General features: G+C 37.9%; 1 protein-coding gene across 1 annotated transcript in view; it reads left to right on the forward strand.

The window, feature by feature from the left end:
- CNGB3 (cyclic nucleotide gated channel subunit beta 3) overlaps positions 1–25147 on the forward strand; it is a gene marked incomplete at both ends in the record, with an annotated part of 147418 nt that overhangs the window by 106672 nt on the left and 15599 nt on the right. Inside the window, 2 exon segments of the mRNA XM_082601203.1 lie at positions 10233–10316; positions 19890–20008. Of these exon segments, the coding sequence (XP_082457329.1) occupies positions 10233–10316; positions 19890–20008 (203 nt within the window).

A 25147-nucleotide genomic window follows, 5' to 3' on the forward strand; every position in this document is an offset into this window, starting at 1 on the left:
GAGGAGGGATGGACAGAGAGGGAATATTACAGGAGGATGGACAAGATGAAGCCCTGATCTGGGAGGCTGGAGTAAAGGCAGAGTGATGTAAAGCAAGAGTAGTCAGAGGAAAGTAAAACAGGAAGGGTGAGTCAGGGGGCAAGTTAATGGAGGGCTTTGGAGGCTGTAGCATAAAATTTGGATTGTACTCTGAGATGCAAAACCCACTAAAGTTCTTGAGCAGAAGATGATCTACTTGAGATCTGTTTGAAAGGGATTTTTTCCTGCTCTGTGGAGAGTAGACCAGGAAGCAAATATGGAAGTCAGGGAGGCCAAAGAGTGATAACATCTATAGACGTCTATAGGGATGATGGTGCTCAGACCCAGAATAGTAGGAGCAGAGTTAAAAAGTGGCCAAATATTGAATGTATCCAAAGGAAGAGCCCACAGTTTTTGCTGTTTAATTTTGTGAAGGGAGAGACAGAAACGAAGGATGATTCAGGATTTAAGCTGAGGAACAGGAAGAACAAAGACACCATTTGCAAAATAGGAAATTTTAGAGTAAGTGTAGGGTGAGGAGGGTAGAAATAGACTGTTTCTGGATGTGTTGGTTTGAGGTGAGAGTTAGACTTCAGATGGAATGTCATGTAGGCAGTTTGATAAATAAATCTGAGTTTAGGGGAGAGGTCCAAGCTGGAGCCATAAATTTGGGCAAATCAATATATTGATGGATCTTAAGCTAGGGACTAGATATTATCCCCTATTATGTAACCCAGACAGAAAGATATGCCTTGAAAACACATAATCGATACCATTGTAGGCAAGATGAAGAAGCAGACGCTGTATGGTAAAATGGTTAGGCAGAGTCACCCTCGATGTTAGGTTACCGTACAGTGTCCTAAACGGACTTAGGAAGGAAGAAAGGGGACCAGAGGGATGATCTCCTGGGGTCGATTCCTGGAGATTATAGGAAAGTAGTTTCCTAATTGGAAAGTGGTTCCCAATTTCTAGTGCGAGTGCCACAGTGGAAGCTCTGGTGAGGTAGATGCACTATGGAATGTACTCAAACAGTTTTCTGATCTTCTACCAGGGAGACTGGGAAAGGGATTTCTACCTTGGTTAACAGGTTCATCTAGATAAATGGTTTTCAAGCTACAGCTTGCAATTCATTTAGGGATCATGAATTCAATTAAATGGGTCACAAACAGCATATAAACTAGACAAGAAAATATCAGAGTGCCTCACACATAAGTAAGGGTAAGCATTGTATTACAAAATTTTTGTTTCAGTTATTTATTTTTTTAATACACATATACATATCTATGTGTGTACTGGGCACAATGTAAATGTCTTTGTTACTGTAAGTTATGGTCAAAAAAGGTATGAAAGCCACAAGTCTAAATTAACAGTATTTTTAAATGCTATAAAACTTTTTACAACTTAAGGACTAGCTTAATTGAGAATAAATGAGAATAAGTGAGAACCAGCTACATTTTCAAGAAAACAAAAGCTTTAAATTATATACCAGTGACTTTTATGAGATTATCTCTGACCTGGGAAGTTATCAGTTTTCAGCCTCAGAGTTTTTTCCTTTGTTTTTATATATATTTTTGGAAATCCATAAAATCAGCAACATCTGATTGAGAAAAAAATGTTAAATCTTCACATGTTGCTAACGTACATAGATTCATTCTTTCCTGATGTTTCCATTAAAGATGTAACTCCTTCCAGAAAGAAACCATTTCCATTTATATTTCTGTTAAATGAAAAAATTATTTTTTTACCTAAAGCCAAATGAAGTAGAAAATAAGCAAGTATGGAAGCTTTCTAAATTTATTTCTTTCCTAAATCTTGCTAAGACAGTCTTAGTGGTTTGTACAAATTCGTTATTTTCTTAGGGAGGAAATATGCTGACTAGGGATCTTATATGCTTACCTCATAAATTATACCCAGTTAACTTGTGTTGCTTCTGATTCAGTCACTGTTCACTGAGAGCCACCTATGGCCTCAAGGGGCTGAGTCACAAAGGAGGAAACGTTTGGAGCGTGTGTATCCAGAGGATGCTCAGGAAGCTTCAGAGTGAAAAGGGGGAGGCTCCCGGGCAGGAGCCTCATTATCACTCATTAGGACCAAAGCATGGGGTGACAACAAAAGATGAATCTAGAAAGATCAACTGAAACCAGGCTATAGTGTGTGGGCCCAATCCTTTAGGCCAAGGAAGCTGGAAAGGAGGAAACCGACAGCACAGATTTCAGTTTTATAAAGACAAAAAATGGGGACACTTTGAATAGATCAGAATATCCAGGGATAATAAAGAAGGGTGACTCAACTGCTGAGAGCCTCCATGTCTTGAATTCTCCCTGAAAATGAATCTTCCATATCTTTAAAAGGCAGGTAGACAGGAAGAGAGAGAGAAAGAGACAGAAAAAAGAAAGAGAGAGACAGAGAAAGAGACAGAGAGACAGAGAGATCTGACACCAAGATTGGAGGCTAGCATGCATGCTTTGTGTCTTTCCAATCTTCAGGATTAGGATAAATTAAAGGTACTTGAAAATCATTTAACTCACAAATACCTAGTTTAAGATGTCCTAAAGAATATTTTAAGTTTATATCTTGGACCTTCAGTCAAAAATTTCACAAGGACTTTTCTCCATTTTGTAAAGTTGTGAAGGGATACAGATGTAGTAGAATTTGTTTGCAATGCAGCACCAGATAATAATTCTATGCTAAATAACCTTGTTTCAGTTTTTCCAGAAATATGTCTGTAACTTTAATTGTGTATTGTATTCAATTTTTAAAACTCCAAAAAAGACAGTGTGCTTATATTTCTTTCCTTTTAGCCTTGTGAAACTTGTTTATATATTAGTGGAACAGTGAGTATCCTAATGCTTTAACAAAACTAATGTAAGTAATGCTGGAGTATACCAAATTATAATATGGACAATGTTACATGAAGGAGGTCCATACTGTCCATGATCCTTCATTCCCAGTACTGTCACCATATACCTTGCTATACCCAATACTCACATGGCCCCTGTATTAGGGTACTCCAGAGAAACAGAATCAGTGAGATATGTGTGTGTGTGTGTGTGTGTATATATATATATATATATATATATATATATAGAGAGAGAGAGAGAGAGAGAGAGAGAGAGAGAGAGAGAGAGAGAGAGAGAGAGAGAGAGAGGTGGGGGGGGAAGAGAGATTTATTTTAAAGAATGGCTCATGCAGTCATGAGGACTGACAGGTCTAAAACCTTCAGTACATGTCAGCATGTTGGAGAACCTGGGAAGTGTTAATGTTGCAGCTCAACTCCAAAGACAGTCTAGAAGCAGAATTCCCTCTTCCTCAGGGAACTTCACTTTTTTATCTTAAGACCTTCAACTGATTGGATGAGGCTGACCCACATAATGGAGTGTACCCTGCTTTACTGAAAGTCTACTGATTTAAATATTAATCTTAACTTAAAAATACCTTCACGGGCTTCCCTGGTGGCGCAGTGGTTGAGAGTCCGCCTGCCGATGCAGGGGACACGGGTTCGTGCCCCTGTCGGGGAAGATCCCACATGCCGCGGAGCAGCTGTGCCCGTGAGCCATGGCCGCTGAGCCTGAGCATCTGGAGCCTGTCCTCCGCAGCGGGAGAGGCCGCGGCAGTGAGAGACCCGCGTACCGCAAAACAAAACAAAACAAAACAAAAAACCCTTCACAGTGACATTTAGACTTGTATTTGACCAAATATCTGAGTACCATAGCCTAGCCAAGTTGACACAAAGTTAACCAACACAGCCCCCCAAACACTGTCAAGCTGTATGGAATATAATTGTCAAAGAAACCAAGCTGTTGCTAAGCCCAACTTTTTTTTCCTTTTTTTTTTTTTTTTTTTTTTTGGCCGCACTCTATGACTTTTAGGATCTTAATTCCCTGACCAGGGATTGAACGCAGGGCCACGGCAGTGAAAGTGCCAAGTCCTAACCACTGGACCACCAAGGAAGTCCCCCAAATTTTAAAATTGATATTTGTATCTTCTCAAAACTAATAGCTACTATTTACTGAGTTCTCATTGTGTGCTACACTGTGTTTTCTTCTTTGTTACCTTCTCTCAATTAATTCTCACAGCAAGCCTCTGAGAAAAGGTTTATGCCCACCCCCCCCCTTTTACAGAAAGTACAAACTACTTACCTGACTGAGGCCAAAGAGCTAGAAGCAACGGGACAGGGTTTGAGCACTGATTTTTCTTATGCTACAGTCTACAGTCTTAACCACTCAATGAAGCCGCCTTTCAGTTCTCCACCAGCCCTGTCTTGTTAAGTGATAAGAAGCTGAGAATTTTCCCTAGAGTCAAAAAACAATGTAAGCTCAAGGCCATCCTTTGGTGATTTTCACAGACTTAGACTTGGCATGCCAGTTAATTTCACACCAGATACCTAGATTCACACGCACTGTGCTATTCTCCTACTAAGAAAAGAGCTTGAATCTCATGTGTTTTTTTTCTCCCTCAAAGCAGGTAGAAATAAAGTCACAGAATTTCACTAAAACTTTGCTTCAATCAACTATGGTTAATTAGTAAGATCTGCTGCTTCTACATGGGGTGATCAGAGTTTCTAAAGAGCTTAGAGATGAATAGTCATTTTTTTTTAATTTTTCACAAAAATAATTCTCTTCCTTTCAGATTGCGTGTTTTTCCAGCCCAAGCTCAAGTATTAACCTAACAAGGAGTGATTCATTTCTATGAGGTTGGGCAATTTCCCCTCATTTCTGATGATTTATTATTTTTATATTGATTTTTAAATACGTTTTATCAAATTAAACGCTAGGGAAATCACATTTTGCCTCTATCACTAAATTACCAGAAATAGGAGAAAATTTAATACAAGTTCTGTTGCGCCACCTAGTGTCTAGAATTTAAATTGCATCCTTTAGAAACCGAAAAAGAACGCCCTGCTTAATGGAAAGGAAAGACACCAAAATGGGAATGTTGGTACCACCAACCTGTCAAGGAAAGCACAATACGCTGCTTTGGTAAAAATGGAGAACCCATCCCAAACAGGACACCTCACTGGGATCTGTGACTCATTGTCGTTATATGGCAAGTAGAGCCTGGAAAGGCTGTGACTTCAGTGATAAGGAATATGTGGAGAAAGAATTTTGTATGTGAGTGGCAGACTGAGCCAGGAATGAAATGGGAATGGCAAAATTATTTCTTCCCCTCACACAAGGATCCCCTGGCAGTGACATCCTAATCACATATTTCCTCCCAAGGGCCTGAAATCAGAGCATTACAGGGAGGCTTACATTTCATTTTTAATTTTATTTTTAACCCTGGTGGTAAACGTAATAAAGTATTGTGGCTAGACTTTTTAAAGTATTTTGAACAATAAACTTATAACCCAGATGAACTCCATTCAACTACACATGCTGAGCAGTTACTCTGTCCAAAGCACTAGCGGGGTACCCCAGATACTGCATGCATATAGTCCCTGCTCTCCACTGCCCCCCAGAAGTGTGGGGGAAATTCTATATAAATAAGATGACATCCTTAGCTGTTCTGTGATAATTCAGTGACTCAAAACATATAAAGTGTTTATCTCAATACCTTGGATATAGTAAGTTATATTGTTATTATTGCTACTATTACTGAGAAATAAAACTGATTCAGTCACAGGGGAGTCTTCACACAGGTAAAATCAGTGTGTAGCCATGCTTGATCATAGGAAAATGGATTAGATTCAGCCTCAGGGTTTCATCCAACTTGTGACTTCTCACTTTGACTATGTGATACTGAGGCTCCTAGAAAAATAGAATTATTGTCAGTTCTCAGGAAAGCTTGATGGAGATGACTTTACATGTGTTTGCAAATGTTAAGTGTAAGGTTGGGTCTGATATCACTTAGAATTCAATAACTTATGACATCATAGTACCTTGCAAATTATTTAGCACATTTGACTTTAGCATGGGTAAGTGGATTCAGAATTCCTGCCCTAGACATATTACCTATCACTTGCTTAGTGGGAATGGAGTTTAAGATGGGACAAAGCATGTCCTTTTATAATAAACAAGGCTGAGAAGAGCCCTGAAGACTGTTTATACTTGAGGGTGACTTAAAGTTATGGTGAGTTATATATTACTGATAATATCTTAAGTTATTTTTCGAAGAACTTAAGGAGGAATGAGCCTAGAAATGAAGGAGTCCTTCAGGACTGAGAAAGTAAACATCCAAAGGTAAATTTTACCAACTTTACAATTGCATTCAGAGCTTGCAAGTATTGAAAGAAGAACTTCCTGGGTATAGGAACCATCATCTAAAGTATAGGTTATGTTTTGAATAAAAATAAAATTTCTCCCAACTTCATTCAAATCTCCAAAAGCCTTATTCAAATCTATAACACAGTTTTTATACAGCACTGAATTTCCCATTGTTGAAAATGGAATAATTTCTAATAACTTCATTCTATACATCAGGCCATATTTATTTAGTGCCTGGCATGCCCCATGCCCTGGCAAGACCCTGGGCATATGGAAGCGACTAATATACAAATCTTGCCCTTGAGTTGCTCAGAATGTAGATCAAACACACACACACACACACACACACACACACAGGTGAGTCTCTTCCTCTGACACCTCTTGCATGTGTGACCTTAGCGAAATAGTCAATAGACTGCCTGAGCCTCTGTTCCCTCATCTAAAAACCAAGAGTGTTAACAATATATTGATTAATGCCAAGCATCACAGAGAGGATGAAAGAATTAAACAGATGAAAATAAGAGAATAAAATGTAATACAAATGTTGTGTTAATACAATGTTAATATTGACATTTACACAGGTACTCTCACTTTACAAAAAAAAGGAACATTTATGAAACGATGACTGTGCTCTGACTTTCTGTGAATCAGAGGTTTTCCTAATTACTTCTATAAAGGACATGGAGCTGCATTATAAAGGAAAAAAATGCTAGCCCTGGGATGTAATTCTTTTTTATCATACGATAATGGAGCACACTGTATCTCAAGAAAATAGTCATTTTGGGGGGGAGGGAGGAGATAGTTGTTCTCAAATACATCATAAAACATAATGACTTCATAAGGCAAACTTGATTTCACTAAGCCAAAATACAGAAAGGAAGGATCTAGTCATAAATCACAGCTGTCCCAAGGCTGGTGGCACCTATCCACAAAGCAATCATTAGGGGAAAGAATCACTTAGTTGATGAAGCTTAAATTGTATTTTTTTTTATTACATACAACTGCTATGTTCTGTTTACATAGTTAATACATATTCTATGCAAGTACATTGATAAAAACTCATATTTATAATGGTTTAAATGTTTTTCTCTGAGGAAATCCAAGCCATAAGCTAACAGCTCTCCATGTAAATATTTGGGCATTTCTACTGAGGAAAGTACTAATTGTTTGTCAATATATTTTAAGGCTTATATCCTAATTTGTTCCAACTCTTCCATTAATTGGGTTTCTTTAAAGTGCTTTCTGCCAGTGAGCTAACCTGAAAGATAGAAGAGAAAAGATGAAATGTGTTCCTTCTCAAAGAGGATTTTGTTCCTACAACAATCTTGGGATGTGTGTTTTACTTTATTTTTATTAATATTAATAAAAGTTGAAGTCTCATCAATTCTTCTTGCCAGTTCTATTCTCCTTTCTCCCTCCTCAGAGGTGGCCACTAAGATGATTTTAAGGATATCCTTCCAATCCTCATTTTTATTTTACTTTTTATCTATATAAACATCAATGACAAGTAGTGTTATTTTGTACAGATTTTTTCATAGTTGGAGTCATAATGAATATATTCTATAGCTTGCTTTTGTGCAGACCACATTATTTGTTGAATTCAATCACATCTAGAGGGGGAGAGAACTGATTTATTGATTTGAACCACTTTATGGTAGTGCAACCTACAAATCTTTAATATTTTTATCTGTCCACAGATTGCTATTTTGTTGTTTCCAGTTTTTTCAGTACTGAAAATAATACTGCCACTCACATCTTTGTACATTTATGGAATTATTGCCATAGGAAAACAGCATTTAAAATCATTAGTAATTCCTATGAATACAATTTAATACAGTTGGGAATTTTCATCAAAGTTCATTGCAGCAGGAATTGTTCAAGGAATGAAAACTTTATTTTGGCCTACAAATTATAATTAAAAGTTAATGCCGAAAAAATCAAATTGTGCTCGTGAAAGTAAATGTAAGTGGGCTTTTTAAAAAAATCTTCTCTTTCTGATCATTTATAATGCTATTATTCTCCATGGATATGAATGATTGAGAGTTACCTTCATTGCAATGATATTCTAGACATGTTTAAGCTTAAGAACTTCCAAATATATTTCTAATGAATTTTCTCTAAAATATCAAGGACACTAACTATCTTTAGTGGGCAGAATCTTAAAATCAAGCCAGTTTGTGTTTTTTCCTAAGAGAGTTCTGAGTGATCAGAACACCAGTTTCTGAAATGAAATTACTGTGAATCAATGACAGCATTAAAAGAAGTAGGGCACATGAGCCATATATTTAGAGAATTTTTACTAAAAACAAAATAACAATTTTTAGAAGGCAATTAACCTTTGTCATTTGCCTTAGCAAATATGACAACCTATGAGACATGGTAGGGATAAAATAAATATAAATAACAATTATATACTTTGCACAAAACAAATACATGACAAGGAAAGAAAATGTACATTTCACTATGCCTAAAAGGACCTTTGTGCATCTTTGCAGATAAAAATCATACTTGTCTTCAAATGACTCAAATTGTGTCACCCACACGAGCACCTTCTTGATGCTTCCCCTCTCTCTCATCCCCACTCCAAGACAGAAGTAAAAGCCCCACCTCTTAAAAGTCTTATGGATACCTACGTGGGATATCTTATGATATGATTAACTCTTACCACAAATTACAGCTTTTCTGTTTACTTAAAACTTTATCCCAACTAGACTTACTTTCTGTCTTCTCTGATTGCACCAAGGGCATTCATTGTTCAAAGCCTTGCTCATAGCAGCTTTCATGAATATTTGTTGGACTGTATTAAGAAGGTATTCCTGTTGGCTTTTGCCTTTCTTTCTATCCGAGAGAACAAAAGCTATAATTTCTCAAATAAATTTTTAAAATTCTAACTTCAAGTTCATCTGAATGCTTCTCACCCATGGCTACTTGAAAATACTTCAATCATAAATCATTAACTCTCCTTATCAGTCAAGCAACCCCAAGGTGTAAATTTCATATGGATCTAGCTCAAGTGTTTTCTACTAAAATCATTATGGAAACCTGTGATTGCTAAAGGAATGATTAGCCAATCCACAAACTGGGGGTAGGTCCTTTGCTTTTCCGCCTCCTTCCTCTGCTACTGATTAGGATTAGTTCTCTGCAAAATAATAATTTCCCTTAAGGGACAGACAAAAGGAAAGCTGCTACATGTTAGCAGCTCTGAGAGGAAAAAATAAAAATATTTGATGAAAGCAGAAGATTCAAAATCCCTATGTAAAGTGAGATTTTTGAAGCATCTACAGATTTTTCTTTAGCCTATCATATAGATAAATTACAATTATTTAGACAGAAAACAAATATAGACACATTTTCTAACAAATCACATTTGTTTCTTACACTATTGAAGTGGATATGAACAGTCATTCGTTTAACAGATATTGTTTTTGTGTCTCTCATGTACAGTTACTCTGCCTTTAAGAAGATGACAATTAAGTTGGGGAAGAAAAACATACAAGCTTGCAAAGTTAAATAATAATATCTAACAATAGTATGAAAGATGTTATAAAAAGAAAAATATTTAGCAAAGATTTTTATCTGTCAGCATTAATATATTAATAATCAATCCTTCACTATATTACCGTAATCTTTAATACCTATTATTTACTGAGCATTATGTTAAGTTTTATATGAGTAAAATTTTACCATTATGAGACTAGTAACATTTTCACCCCCATTTAACAGGCTAAGAAAATGAGGGCATGAGATACATAAATACATAGCAATAAGTAGTGGAAACAGGATTAAAACCTGAATATATCTCACCAGGATCTAAATTCTAGCCATCATATCATAGGTATTTTTTTTCTAAATTTTGGGTCAAGACAAGTCCATATCCACTGGCAACTAATATTTTAATGTTAACACAGACAACATCTATTACTGTTTATTTCCATTGCATTTTAAAATCAATTGGGATATTGGCCTTTTAGCTGTGTCTATGAGAATTATTTTTCTCTGTTTTTTCTTTAGGGTTGTGATACACAGATGATTTATGATATGTTGCTAAGATTGAAATCCATTGTTTATTTACCTGGTGACTTTGTCTGCAAAAAGGTGAGTTCATGCTATTTTTCTAATGCATGACTAATAAATACATCTGAGGAGTTCAGGCATAAGTCAAGAGAATAGTTTAAACAAAATTTGTCCAGTGTGAATTCCATAGTATGGAAATAATCATGATATACAATTCTGTAAAGCTATAATGTGCTCTCAGAGTTCAAAATGGAACAAGACAATATGGATTTCATTACTTATAGGATATAAGTGTGGGTGGTCTGGAAAGTTGCTTTGTGTAAATGTAAATCATCAATTGTCACACCCCATTAATTCCAAATACTTAAGGTGGAGGGAAAAGTTACAGAAGTGAAAGGTGGTTCTGCCCTTTTTAAGTCTTCAGCAAACTATCAGTTACCTCCATTTAGCTCACCCAGTTAGTAAATAATCAATGCCATTTTTTTTATTTTACTGTGCTTTTTATGATTACAAAGTAATACATGTTCATTATTTTTAAAATGGGAAACACATAAAAGCACAAAGACAAAAACTCCAACACCCAGAAATAACCACTATTAATATAGTTCAACCTATCTTTTTATATCGATTGATGGATAGTTAGAGCTTGTTTTATAAAATTGGCACCATACCTCGCTTATGTTTGAAACTTGTTTTGTCATGTCACAATATATCATGGGAACATTTTACATATTATTAAGTAATCTACAACATCCTTTTTAAAGCTGCAAAATATTCCAGTCTATGAATATATCATAATCAATTTCCAAGTGTTCTCTGCTATTACAAATAACTCTAAAATAAACAATTTTGCACATCTCTGATTACTAACTCAAAGGGGGAGAGAAGGAATGATGATCTTGGGACCTTGAGATACATCTTGAGATATTAAATCAATAGTGAAGGTAATAATCAAAATAAAAAGTAGAGGGCTTCCCTGGTGGCGCAGTGGTTGAGAGTCCACTTGTCAATGCAGGGGATGCGGGTTCGTGCCCCGGTCCGGGAAGATCCCACATGCCGCGGAGCGGCTGGGCCCGTGAGCCATGGCCGCTGAACCTGCGCGTCCGGAGCCTGTGCTCCGCAACGGGAGTGACCACAACAGTGAGAGGCCTGTGTACTGCAAAAATAAATAAATAAATAAATAAAAATTTAAAAACTAAAAAGTAGAGAAAGATGAACAGTTCAAAGAAATGAGAGATGATCCAAAACCCTGAGGAGTTCACACATGAGTGAGGGTAAGAAGTACTTATATCATTCCAAAATAATGTGTTAAGTGTGATGGTAAAAGTAAGCACAAGCTGTGGTAGGACACAGAGTAAGGACACTTCTGCATTAGGGTACTGGCAAGATTTCCTGGAGAAGATGCTGGTTAAGCTAAGTCTTGAAAAATGAATCAGAATGAACCAGGAGAAAGAAGAAGCAGGCATTCCAGATAGAGGAAAGAATTCACATGAGTCAAGGCAGAAAGGAAGGGACTCTGTCTTCAGAGGGAGTGTATGGAACTACAATAAGTCAAAAGCTAGAAAATTTTAGTATCATTTATTCAGTGAAACTCAATACATAATTTTGAAATACTATGGGCCAGGCACTGTGCTGGGTACTGGATATATTCAGCAGTGAGCATAAAAAGGTGGTTCTTGTCCTTCAAGGGCTTACAGTCTAGTTCCAGGGTATTCAATTCACAGTGTACGTCAGAATCACATGAATTTAGAAATCTGGGCTCTATCTCCAATAACTTAATTGGTCTGGGTGAAGACCACATATCAATATTTTTAAAGCTCCCAGATGATTATAAATTGAGCCAAATTTGAGTATCACTGGCCTGATGGAAGAGACAAACAATAAACAACAAAAAAATTAATGTGTAACTCCAAAATATGCTAAGTTCTATGCAGCAAAAACAATTTGCCAGGAGAGTGTGTGGTGGCAAAGGCACTTACTTTAGATTGGGGGACTCAGACAGGGAGAGATTGTCAAGCTGTCAGGCACGATCTTTGTGAATATCTGAAGAGAAATAGTTCTCTAGTTTAAAAAAAAAAACTGGAGAGGACACTATTTTAGATGAAGACTTGGGACCATGAGGCAGGACAGAACTTGACTTATTTAAGGAATGGAAGCAAATGATCAACTAGGATAATGGTGAAAGACAAAGTCAAATAGAGTGAAGGTACTTTAAGGCGTCCAGGTAGAGATACCTAGTGCACAGGTGGAAATCAGTCTAGTCCGTGAGAGAGGACAGAACTGGAGGTAAATATTTGGAAACCGGCATATGATGGAAACTGATATCATAAGAAGCTCAAGAAAAGGTAAATAAAGAAGACCAAGGCTGTAACTTTGAGGAATACAAGTACTTATAGAAGAGGTCAATGAAGAAGAATCACAGAGGGCAACTGAGTAGGAGCTGTCAGAGGTAAAAGAGGAAAAATAGAGATTGTGATATTAATGAAACCAGGAATCTAGAATCCCACACAAATTAGTCCAGATGAAATGTGGGCATAATGATGATATAAAATCATTTTCATTAAAATGGGAAATACAAACCACAGCTCAGTTTAAGGACCCCTTTAGGGCAGTGATGCATTTAGGATGACATGACCTTAATGCACCAAAATAGCCTTTCAATTTGTTCCAATAGCAGCAGGGACCAAAAATTGAGATAACTCATAGAAACTTTAGCATCCGGGTCCACAACCAGTGAAAATTTGCTTAACAAAATGTGAAATGCAGAGTAGATGCAGCGTTCTCATTTCTAATTTCTTCCTCACATCGCATCCATCACTCAATAATAAAAACAGATCAGTGAACACAAATTAAGGAAGGAAAAAAATAAGCAGGGGGAAGAACAGAAATGAAAAGACATGAGACTCCAAGCCACATTTCTTTGTCTCTATTTTTAAGAAGGGATTTAGTTAAGAGTAGACATAGACAGAGGTGAAAAGTTGTTACTTGTCCAGATTTTATACAGCCAAATTGAGCTTTGTTTTTTATCATTTCCCCAAATCATTGTAAGAAAAGGGAAGAAAAAAAGAAAATACGTTCCATTAGCAGTTGTTTAAATAATTGACGAAATGGCAGGGCTCAGGACTGAGTTTGCTGACCTACCTAATCCTCTGGATGGCTCCTAAATTTACCAAGTGGGTAGCTTGGACTGCTTCAAAGAGTATTTAGGAATTTTCCCAGGATTAATTTGCAAGAGTTAATTTGAGCGGCATAATGCCCCTGTCAGCCTTGGAAATAGCCTTCTACACAGGAACCCCGAAAATTTGAAGTGCTCTCACACTAAGGGTTACCCCATTGTACATGAAGCACTTGCATTGCTACACTTTCTCCAAATTAGTACATAAACCAACCAGAAGAGCTTGGTTTGATCTTATTTTGCACATGCTGTCAGACCTTGATCTCTAAGGAATGTCTACTTCATTTGAAAGCCAATTAAACTTGCAAGAAAGTCTTAAATTAGCCTAGAAATATGCAAGAAATAGTGGAAGTTTTGGTTCGTTGATTATGCCAGATCTCCTTGGAAAATTATTGAAATGACCATTAAAAAATAATTAAAAGTGCTGAACTATATTTAAGTACCCATTATGTACTACCTCCAGTCAGTTGTAATAACTGCCTTTGAAAAATCATTCCAGTTCCTTGAGAATTACTTCATGCAAAGAATTAAGGAATATGAACCTGTCCTAATCGTTACTTCTTGGAGTATCTCTTGAAAAACTAATTTTCAGATACTTTGGCTCATTTTAAAAATAATTCATAGATATTGTGTTGGTTTTAAAGAGATCAGTCATGATACTGGATTCATTAGATATGAACTGTACATATTATATAGTCAGGTGACATAGGTGTTGCTAGTTCTAATGCTATCATCTGCCAGCCTTGTAAGTTTGCCCAAGACACTTAACTTTTCAAGTCTCTACTACCAATTTTTAAATAAGAATAATGATATCTTTCCTATTTGACCTCACTGGGATTTTTGCAAGAAATAAGTAAGTTAATATCTTTGAAAATACTTTGCAGCTATAAAGTAGCATGTTCCTTTTTTTTTAATTTATTTATTTTATTTTTGGTTGTGTTGGGTCTTCGCTTCTGTGCACGGGCTTTCTCTAGTTGCAGCGAGCAGGGTCTACTCTGCTGTGCATGGGCTTCTCATTGCAGTGGCCTCTGTTGTTATGGAGCATAGGATTTAGGTGCGTGGGCTTCAGTAGTCGTGGCTTGCGGGCTCTAGAGCGCAGGCTCAAGAGTTGTGGAGCACGAGCTTAGTTGCTTCGCGGCATGTGGGATCTTCCCAGATCAAGGATCGAACCCGTGTCCCCTGCATTGGCAGGCCGATTCTTAAACACTGCACCACCAGGGAAGCCTCAAAGTAGCATGTTCTGATAAAACAAACACAGGCGTTAAAATAAGGAGCAATGTAAAATCTGATATTATGATTTTAAAAGTACTTTGCAAATGCAAGATGTATTATTAGCACTGATAATATGGAAATAACTATAATTAGATCCATCTGTATTGGAATTTCTACTAAATCTACATTTGGGAATTAATATACCTATTTATAGAAGGTATAGATACACAAGTCAGAGCTTCCCTAGTGGCACAGCTGTTGAGAGTCCGCCTGCCGATGCGGGGGACACGGGGTCATGCCCCGGTCTGGGAAGATCCCACATGCCATGGAGCAGCCATGCCCGTGAGCCATGGCCACTGAGCCTGTGCGTCTGGAGCCTGTGCTCCGCAACGGGAGAGGCCACAACAGTGAAAGGCCTGCGTACCGCAAAAAAAAAAAAAAAAAGAAAAGAAAAAAGAAATACACAATGCAAAATTTAAATATACTTTTTGCATTGCTTAGCTAGGTGATGTGCATTCCAGGCTTCCTTTTGCTTCTATTTACTATCATGGAGCAATGTGCATTCCAGGCTTCCTTTTGCTTCTATTTACTATCATGGAGCAATGGTACTCAGCCAAATATTAGCCAGTAAGCCAATCTGTGTCTTTATTTTCTTTCTGTAAAGTGGAAATTATAATACCTACTCTAGCTTCCTCATAAAAGTCATGGGGAGATAAAATGAGAATTTCAGTCTCACAGATGTTAACTAAGAGGTAGAGTCTGAAAACTTTAAACTTAACCTAACAATTATAATACGACAATAAGTAATGTTCAGGAAAATAACGCTTGGTATTAAAGAACTTCAAAACTTCCCAGAGAATAGCTGAATTATAAATTATTCATAAATGAGTGCCTATGTCATAATTTCTATGCTCAGCAGTGGAACAAAGTAGACATTGTCTCAGCCATTGCAGAGCATAAACTATAATCAACATTGTTTAATCCTAACTTAATTTTAGTGTATTCTACTCCTTTGCAAATATGGTTAACAAGAATGTTTTATGAACTCAAATAATCCAGCCCCCTCCTGAACCAAATATAAGAGAATTTATTGTATTTATGCTATTTTTAATAGCTCAGGGTGATCAAGACTCAACTCACTAAGACATATAGGTACTGTTATCCAAATAGTTTGCCTAGTACTATGAGAACTGCCTTATTTAAAGTTTAAAAGCTTTTCTTCACCCAAGTGCCATTTAGATCTCTTGTAAAATATATTTACGTTTTTTGGATCCTGGAGTGAGGTGTGTTCCAAGGGTCCCACAACCACCCACTAGTTTGGTGATTTGCATGACTCAACATAAAGTTATATTTATCACTTATGATTTATTAAGGCAAAGTATACAGTGCAGAAACAGCAAGAAAAAGATATGCATAGGAAAAGACTGGAGAAATCAGGTGCAGATTTCCTAGATCCTACTTCTGAGAGGCTCACATGGATGCATTTTTATCTCCTACTGTGGACCATAGAGACAAGGGCAAAATATCTCTGCCTAGGAAAGCTCATCTAAGTCTTGGAGTCCAGAGTTTTTAAATGGGGCTGATCACATAGCTACATGACCAGTCATTGTTCAGAATCCAAACTAGATACCAAGCACACACCATAAATCTTTGTGTTTACATTAAACAGTGTTGACAGCCTGGTACATCCTGCCACACTGCCTGAGGCATATAGAATAACATCATTAACCAGTGTCTATGTGAACATTCCAGGAGTTTAGTTCTCAAGGCTTTGAAAAGGTGTCATTGCCCTGGCTCCAGAGTCCCCAGAGATAAACAAGAACTGAATAAAAGAAGCTGCTAAAGGGAGGAACACTCCCAAACTCATTCTTTGAGGCATCACCCTGATGCCAAAACCAGACAAAGATGTCACAAAGAAAGAAAACTACAGGCAAATATCACTGATGAACATAGATGCAAAAATCCTCAACAAAATACTAGCAAACAGAATCCAACAGCACATTAAAAGGATCATACACCATGATCAAGTGGGGTTTATCTCAGGAATGCAAAGATTCTTCAAGATATGCAAATCAATCAGTGCAATACACCATACTAACAAACTGAAGGATAAAAACAATATGATAATCTCAATAGATGCAGAAAAAGCTTTTGACAAAATTCAATACCCATTTATGATAAAAACTCTCCAGAAAGTGGGCAGAGAGGGAACCTACCTCAACATAATAAAAGCCATATATGACAAACACACAGCCAACATTATTCTCAATGGTGAAAAACTGAAAGCATTTCCTCTAAGTTCAGGAACAAGACAAGGGTGCCACTCTCACCACTCTTATTCAACATAGTTTTGGAAGTTTTAGCCACAGCAATCAGAGAAGAAAAAGAAATGAAAGGAATCCAAACTGAAAAAGAAGAAGTAAAACTGTCACTGTTTGCAAATGACATGATACTATACATAGAGAATCCTAAAGGTGCTATCAGAAAACTACTAGAGCTCATCAATGAATTTGGTAAAGTAGCAGGATACAAAACTAATGCACAGAAATCTCTTGCATTCTTATACACTAACAATGAAAAATCAGAATGGGAAATCAAGGACACACTCCCATTTACCATTGCAAAGAAAAGAATAAAATACCTAGGAATAAACTTACCTAAGGAGGCAAAACACCGGTTTGCAGAAAACTATAAGACACTGATGAAAGGAATCAAAGATGATACAAACAGATGGAAAGATATACCATGTTCTTGGATTGGAAGAATCAACATTGTGAAAATGACTCTACTACCCAAAGCAATCTACAGATTCAATGCAACCCCTATCACTTACCAATGGCATTTTTCATAGAACTAGAACAAAAAATTTTACAATTTGTATGGAGGCACAGAAGACCCCAAATAGCCAAAGCAATTTGAGAAAGAAAAACGGAGCTGGAGGAATCAGGCTTCAGACTCTACTACAAAGCTACAGTAATCAAGACAGTATGGTACTGGCACAAAAACAGAAATACAGATCAATGGAACAGGATAGAGAGCCCATAGGTAAACCCACACACTTAAGGTCACCTTACCTTTGACAAAAGAGGCAAGAATATACAATGGAGAAAAGACAGCCTCTTCAATAAGTGGAGCTGGGAAAACTGGACAGCTACACATAAAGGAATGAAATTAGAACACTTCCTAACACCATACACAAAAATAAACTCAAAATGGATTCAAGACCTAAATGTAAGGCCAGACGCTATAAAACTCTTCAAGGAAAACATAGGCAGAACACTCTATGACATAAATCACAGCAAGATCCTTTTTGATCCACTTCCTAGGGTTAGGGAAATAAAAACAAAAATAAACAAATAGGACCTAATGAAACTTAAAAGCTTTTGCACAGCAAAGGAAACCATAAATAAGATGAAAAGACAACCCTCCGAATGGGAGAAAATATTTGCAAGCGAAGCAACTGACAAAGGATTAATCTCCAAAATATACAAGCAGCTCATGCTGTTCAATACCAAAAATCAAACAACCCAATCCAAAAATGGGCAGAAGACCTAAATAGATGTTTCTCCAAAGAAGACATACAGATTGCCAAAAAAACACATGAAAAGATGCTCAACAGCACTAATTAGTAGAGAAATGCAAATCAAAACTACAATGAGGTATCACTTCACACCCGTCAGAATGGCCATCATCAAAAAATCTACAAACAATAAATGCTGGAGAGGGTTCAGAGAAAAGGGAACGCTCCTGCACTGTTGGTGGGAATGTAAATTGAAGCAGCCACTATGGAGAACAGTATGGAGGTTCCTTAAAAATCTAAAAATAGAATTACCATATGACCCAGCAATTCCACTACTGGGCATATCCCTGAGGAAGCTGTAATTCAAAAAGATACATGTACCACAATGTTCATTGCAGTGCTATTTACAATTGCCAGGACATGGAAGCAACCTAAATGTCCATCGACAGATGAGTGGATAAAGAAGCTGTGGCACATATATACAATGGAATATTACTCAGCATAAAAAGGAGCAAAATTGAGTTATTTGTAATGAGGTGGATGGACCTAGAGTCTGTCATACAGAGTGAAGTAAGTCAGAAAGAGAAAAACAAATACTGTATGCTAACGCACGTATATGGAATCTAAAAAAATGGTACTGATGAACCTAGTGGCAGGGCAGGGATAAAGACACAGATGTAGAGAACGAACTTGGGGGCACAGGGTGGGTAGGGGAAGCTGAGACAAAGTGAGAGAGTAGCATTGACATATATACACTACCAAATGTAAAATGGATGGCTAGTGAGAAGCTGCTGTATAGCACAGGGAGATCAGCTCCATGCTTTGTGAGGACCTAGAGGGGTGGGATAGGAAGGATAGGAGGGAGTCTCAAGAGGGAAGGGATATGGGGATATATGCATACTTATAGCTAATTCACTTTGTTGTACAACAGAAAATAACACAACATTGTAAATCACTTATACTCCTATAAAGATATATATACATATAAAAAAAACCCTGCTGCATTAACACTTTCTTCTCAACATGGAACAAGAATAATAGCTTAAGGGTCTCATATGCCCTAATTACTAAAATCAGACCTCAGTACTATAGGCAGAAGAGTAAAGTTCACCTTTAGATGACTGTAACCCATGTTTGGATAAACTAAGCAACTTCTTCAAAGCATAGCATTTGTCACCAAATCTAAGGTGAATATGCTTACAATCTGTTATTTCCTCTCTCCAACCCCATTCTTAAAATAATGTGCTGGGGCTTCCCTGGTGGCGCAGTGGTTGAGAGTCTGCCTGCCGATGCAGGGGACACAGATTCGTGCCCCGGTCCGGGAAGATCCCACGTGCCATGGAGCAGCTGGGCCCGTGAGCCATGGCCGCTGAGCCTGTGCGTCCGGAGCCTGTGCTCCGCAATGGGAGAGGCCACAACAGTGAGAGGCCCGCGTACTGCAAAAAAAAATAATAATAAAAAAATAATAATAATAATAATGTGCTGACTGAAGTATCTTTGTCTGTCCAGTGATGGCACACAGTGCTCAGGTTCTAGAAGGTATCACTTTCCTTGTAATTTCCTTTCACATGTTATGTCAAACTGATGTCCATAACTACCTCAGGTCTTAAGATAATTATTCTTACACTTCTATTCCTTGCTTCCTTCATTTACATTTACTCTTCTAAAAGAGTTTATATCTTTTAATTTGGGGCATAATTGTCAAGAATAAAGTGACTACCATTTCCTCTTTATATTTGGCATATAGGGAGAAATTGGCAAGGAAATGTATATCATTAAACAAGGAGAAGTCCAAGTTCTTGGAGGAGCTGATGACGCTCAAGTTCTGGTTACTCTGAAAGCTGGGGCAGTGTTTGGAGAAATCAGGTATCTAAAAGACACCATGTAATATTGAAGTCTGTCATTTGTTATGAAAGAAAAGTCTTGGGTCATAAAATAAGTAAAGTTCCCACTCAAATTCACCAATGGTTTGATTGTGCTGACAGCATTGATAAAATAAGGATTTTCACATTTCTATTTATCCTTTCCCTTCCCCAAAAGACCTAGTTCATTCAGTCCTTTAGGCCCAGGACTTAGGTCAGTGCCTAGCATAAAGTAGATGCTCAATATATGTTGAATAATGAATGTGTGAATAAATGAATGGATGAATGATGAAAGAAGAGATTGGGAGAGTTAGTCGTCAGATTGTTGGAGAACTTGAATGCCAGGCTAAGTCAATAGTTTTGAGTAGATGAGTGATAATGATTATCATTGTGGGACCAAATTGCCTGAGTCCAAACCCCAGTACCACCACTTACAATCTTTGCTCCTTTGTTACTTGACCCCTTTGTCCTTCATCTTAATAATTAGAAGAGCAATAGTGTGTATTTTAGAGGGTTGGTAAGTGAATTAATTCATGAAAAGCACTTAGAACAATGTCCAGCCTATTAGGAGCTCAATAAATACTAACTATTGTTATTATTATTTCCTATTGGTCAGGAGAAGTTTATCCTACAAATAAGTCCCCAAGAGTAAGTATAGTTGCTGTTTAGTATCTACGAGGATATTGGTTCCAGGACCCCCACAGATACCAAAATCCACCAATGCTCAAGTCCTGTATATAAAATGGCATAGTGGGGGCTTCCCTAGTGGTGCAGTGGTTGAGAGTCCGCCTGCCGATGCAGGGGACACGGGTTCCCGGTCCGGGAAGATCCCACATGCCGCGGAGCAGCTGGGCCCGTGAGCCGTGGCTGCTGAGCCTGCGCATCCGGAGCCTGTGCTCCGCAACAGGAGAGGCCACAACAGTGAGGGGCCCGTGTACTGCAAAAAAATAAAATAAATAATAATTTAAAAAAATAAAATGGCATAGTAGAGTCAGTCATCTGCATCTCTGGGTCCCTCATCCGAGGGTTCCACACACCAGGACTGAATAAACCGGATTGCACAACCCTTATGTGAATGCACAAGCCATGGATACAAAGGTCTAACACTACAGAAAGCAAATTCAAGCATTCTGTGGGCTAAACATTCCATATGTGTTATTGTATTTAAACATATTCATGTATTCATCCAATATACACTTATTTTGAGTGCCTAGTACATGCTAGACAGTCAGGTATTGCTCTAAACTCTGGGAATGTACTGTGAAAACAGTGAACAAGAGCTTACAGTCTTGTGGGAGATAGCTAACAATAAATAAACTAGACAAGATAAATTCACATTGTGATAACTGCTATAGAGGTAAAAATTGTTAGAGACTGGGGATGCTACTTTACATATAATGGTCAGGGATACCTCTCTGGAAAGATAATATTCCAACTGAGGCTTGAGAGAGTAAATGGAGCAGCCATCCAGACATGGAGGAAGAGCCTCCCATATGATGGAATAGCAAGGGCAGAGGCCTAGAAGTAGAGCAAGCATATCTGGTTGAACGTCATAGAGGTCAGTATGGCTGGAGCTCAGCGAATAAGGGGCACTGTGGGGAAATGAGGCCAAAGAGGTGAGCAAAGACAAGACTGTACAGGCCTTTTAGGCCATGGTAAGGAATTTGTATTTTATTCTAAATACCAATGGATACCAATGGAGGATTTTAGGCAAAAGAATGGTACAATTTGAATTATGATGTTAGAAGACCACTCTAACAGCTATGTGGAAAAGAGGCAGTAAAGAAACAAGAATGAAATAGAGATCAATTAGAAGTCAGTTGCAGTTGTTCAAGTGAAAGATGATGGAGTTTTGAACTAGGATGCTGGCTCTTAGGGTAAAGACAAGAGTGCACTGTCAGGCAGTTATTAACATATCCATTTCATGATAGGAAAAGTTGCAATTCCAAGGTGTCAATTATCTGGCCCAGGATAACATAGCTAATAAGTGAAAGGGACAATATTCAAACACGAGTTTCATGCATCAAGGCCTAGTGATCTTTCCACCATACCACAGAAGAAAAGTGGTTCATCCAACCTCTGATTTCATAGCTGCTAAGAAGTTATCTTCAGAGTTCCAGAGATATGAATAATTTCAGATGACTTTATATTAGCATAATTAGGGTTTCCTTAGAATGTTGAATCATGTTAATTCTCTGTGGATAATGTGCCTTCTCTTTTTTATTTTTCCTCCTTGCTTAAAACTGGGTGGGCACTCGTGTGAGGGTCTTGCTCTGGGGCAGTGGTGGAAACACTTCTCAGAATGTCCAGATCTGTGTGTTCTTTGCCGATTTTCTATCGCTTCCTTACTAGGAGTACTTGCAAAAGTGATTTAATATTTTAGTGACTTAATAATCACTGTAATCTTCAAGGTCATAAAACAAGCAACAGTCTAATCTCAAACATTGCAGAAATTAATTAGCTGACCTCTCCCAAGGGTTGAGTACTCCCTGAAGAATAAAGCTTTATAAATACAAATATGTTAATTGCTGATATTATCATCACAGTAGGAAATATGCTAAGAATACAATCCAGGTGCTGCTGAGTTGCAGTTGAAAGGAATCTTAAATTCTTGACAGCAGCTTCTCAAATAAATCTCCTATTACCCACTGGGTTTCTAAGGCCAAATTGAAACCAGTAGACCAGACAAGCTCTAAATTCACTCAGTAATCTGGCTGATTCAAGCAAAAGGGAGATTTTTGCCTTGACTCTCTTCTTGGCTGTGGTTGAGGAGAAATACGATACATCTGCCTCTTCTCAGATACCCCCAGGCTTCACAGGCCCACAGCTGTCATATGCCCCTGGAGCTCTAGTTATTTATTCCAGCAATGGAGGCATGCCTGCCAAACATCTAGATACTGGAAAGATCTAGTAATTGTGTTTACTACTCAAAAAACCTGTGACCTTTGTTAAAATGAGCTAAATCCAGCACTATCATGTAGCTTTTTAATGAAGGTTCTTTTTTCTTAGGAAAAAATAAGAAAGAAAAGAACTTAGGGCTTTCAAGGACATTATATACTAATCCAAAAGAGCAAAGCCCTGACTAAAATATAGATTTACAGCCTGTCATGGAGAAAACCCAGACCACATTTCCAATTAACATCTGAGGAGTTCAGACACCCCATTTTTAATAGAAAGACTCAGGTTCTGCCCGGGGATAGCCTTGTAGTAGTACTGACTCCACTGTTTGTTTTCACAATTACAATTATTGCCAAGTCTTATTCACCGAATGTATTTAACCACTTCCTATCTTCCTTCTGCATCTGTTAAAATCTCACTTTTCCTGAAATGCATCTGAATTTTTACCCTTGCTAGTGCTATTATGATTTCAATAGAAATCCCTACTGGTTTCATCTCCCTTTGGAATGTCCTCCCCCTGGAAAATACCTATTCACCTTTCAAGACTTCAATTCAGATGTTACCTCTCTGAAGCCATCTCTAACCACCCCCCCAAACAACTAGTTGCTCTTTGTTCTATGCTTTCATAGTATTTCATTCGTAACTTTACTACAGGAATTACCACTAATTTATAATCAATTCATTCAAATGGATCTCCTCAACAGACTAAGCTATTAAAATGTAAGAACTAAAACTTTCCATCTTTATGTCACCAGCAGCTATATAAAAACTGTACAATGTGTTGATTTTCATTGATATTCTTCTTCCATTCAAAATAATTTGCAGGTGCTATTCAGAAATTTCTGATTAATTAAGTAGTTAATTGTGATTTGATTAAAAACAAAACAGAAAATTATATTCATGACCCCTTACAGTATAATGTGAAGTGCCTCAAAGAAGGTCATGCCTGGCATGGTGAACAAGAATGGTGAGCAAGAAACAATCACTTCCCTCAAGGGCCTTACAAATAAAAGACAAGGAAACAAAAAGATTCCAATACCAGGTGATAAAATGTATGGATTGCATTCAATGATGGAGCATACTCAGGATGTTATGGAGTACAAAGCCTTCACAAGGACAAATCCTTCAGATTTAGCAATTGCCTGAGGTTATTTGAGAACTGAAGGCAGACCTTTCAGTGCTTCTCAAATGACATGTGGAGAAAATAATGTGTGCAGACAATATGTGTGCACAAAGGTCAGTCCTGATAGCCTGTACAAGGGGGTATGTAAAGGAGTATTCACATAATACCTGTAGTGGGTTGAATGTTGGCCCCCACGAAGATATATCCATGCCCTAACCCCTGGAACCTGTGAATGTGACCTTATTTAGAATAAAAGAAAGAAAAAGAGTCTTTGCAGATATAATTAAGCTAAGGATCTTAAGGTGAGCTCATTCTTGATTTTCTTGGATGGGCCCTAAATCCAATGACAAGTGTCCTCACATGAGACAGAAGTGGAGAAGACACACAAACACAGGGAGAAGAGGGGAAGGCCGTGTGAAGACCGAGGCAGAAATTGGAGTTATGCAGCCACAGCCAAGGAACTTCTGGAGCCACCAGAAGCTGAAAGAGGCAAGAAAGGATTCTCTCCTAGAGTCCCTGGAGGGAGCACAGCCCTGCCAACAACTTGATTTTTTTACTTCTGGCCTCCAAAACTGTGAGAGAATAAATTTCTGTTGTTGGTAGTCACTGGTTTTACAGTAATTTGTTACAGCAGCCTCAGGAAATTAATATAATACTAAACTTTTTACATTGTTAACTTTTGAAATTTACTGGGGGAAAAAGAAAGGTCTGCTTGACACTCCTTCAGCTCACCCTACATGGCCAGTCCACCTCTAAGACCTATCAGTTTCACCTCCAAAGTGTGTCTCCAATTGTTTGCACCTTACCTCCTCCACTGACCCCACTTCCGTCCACACCACCTCCCTCTCTCACTGGACCACTGCAGGGCTGCTCCAAGTCTCCCACTCCAACCACCACACCCTCTGCAATCCAGGCCCCACTAGCAGCCAGAGGGATCCTTCACAAACAGGTATGATCATGTCATTGCCCTCCTGCTTAAAACCACTCAGTGCCTTCACATGTTCTTTTTTATCTAAAAGTCCTTGCCTGACCTACAAGATCCTGCAGAGTCTAGCCCCTGCCTACCTCTCTACAGCAGGGTGCACCCCCACTCCCCTTGCTCTCTTTAATCCAGACTTCAGT

This window comes from Mesoplodon mirus (genome assembly GCF_964341445.2).
Source record: "Mesoplodon mirus genome assembly, chromosome: 16".
Taxonomy (NCBI): Eukaryota; Metazoa; Chordata; class Mammalia; order Artiodactyla; family Ziphiidae; genus Mesoplodon; species Mesoplodon mirus.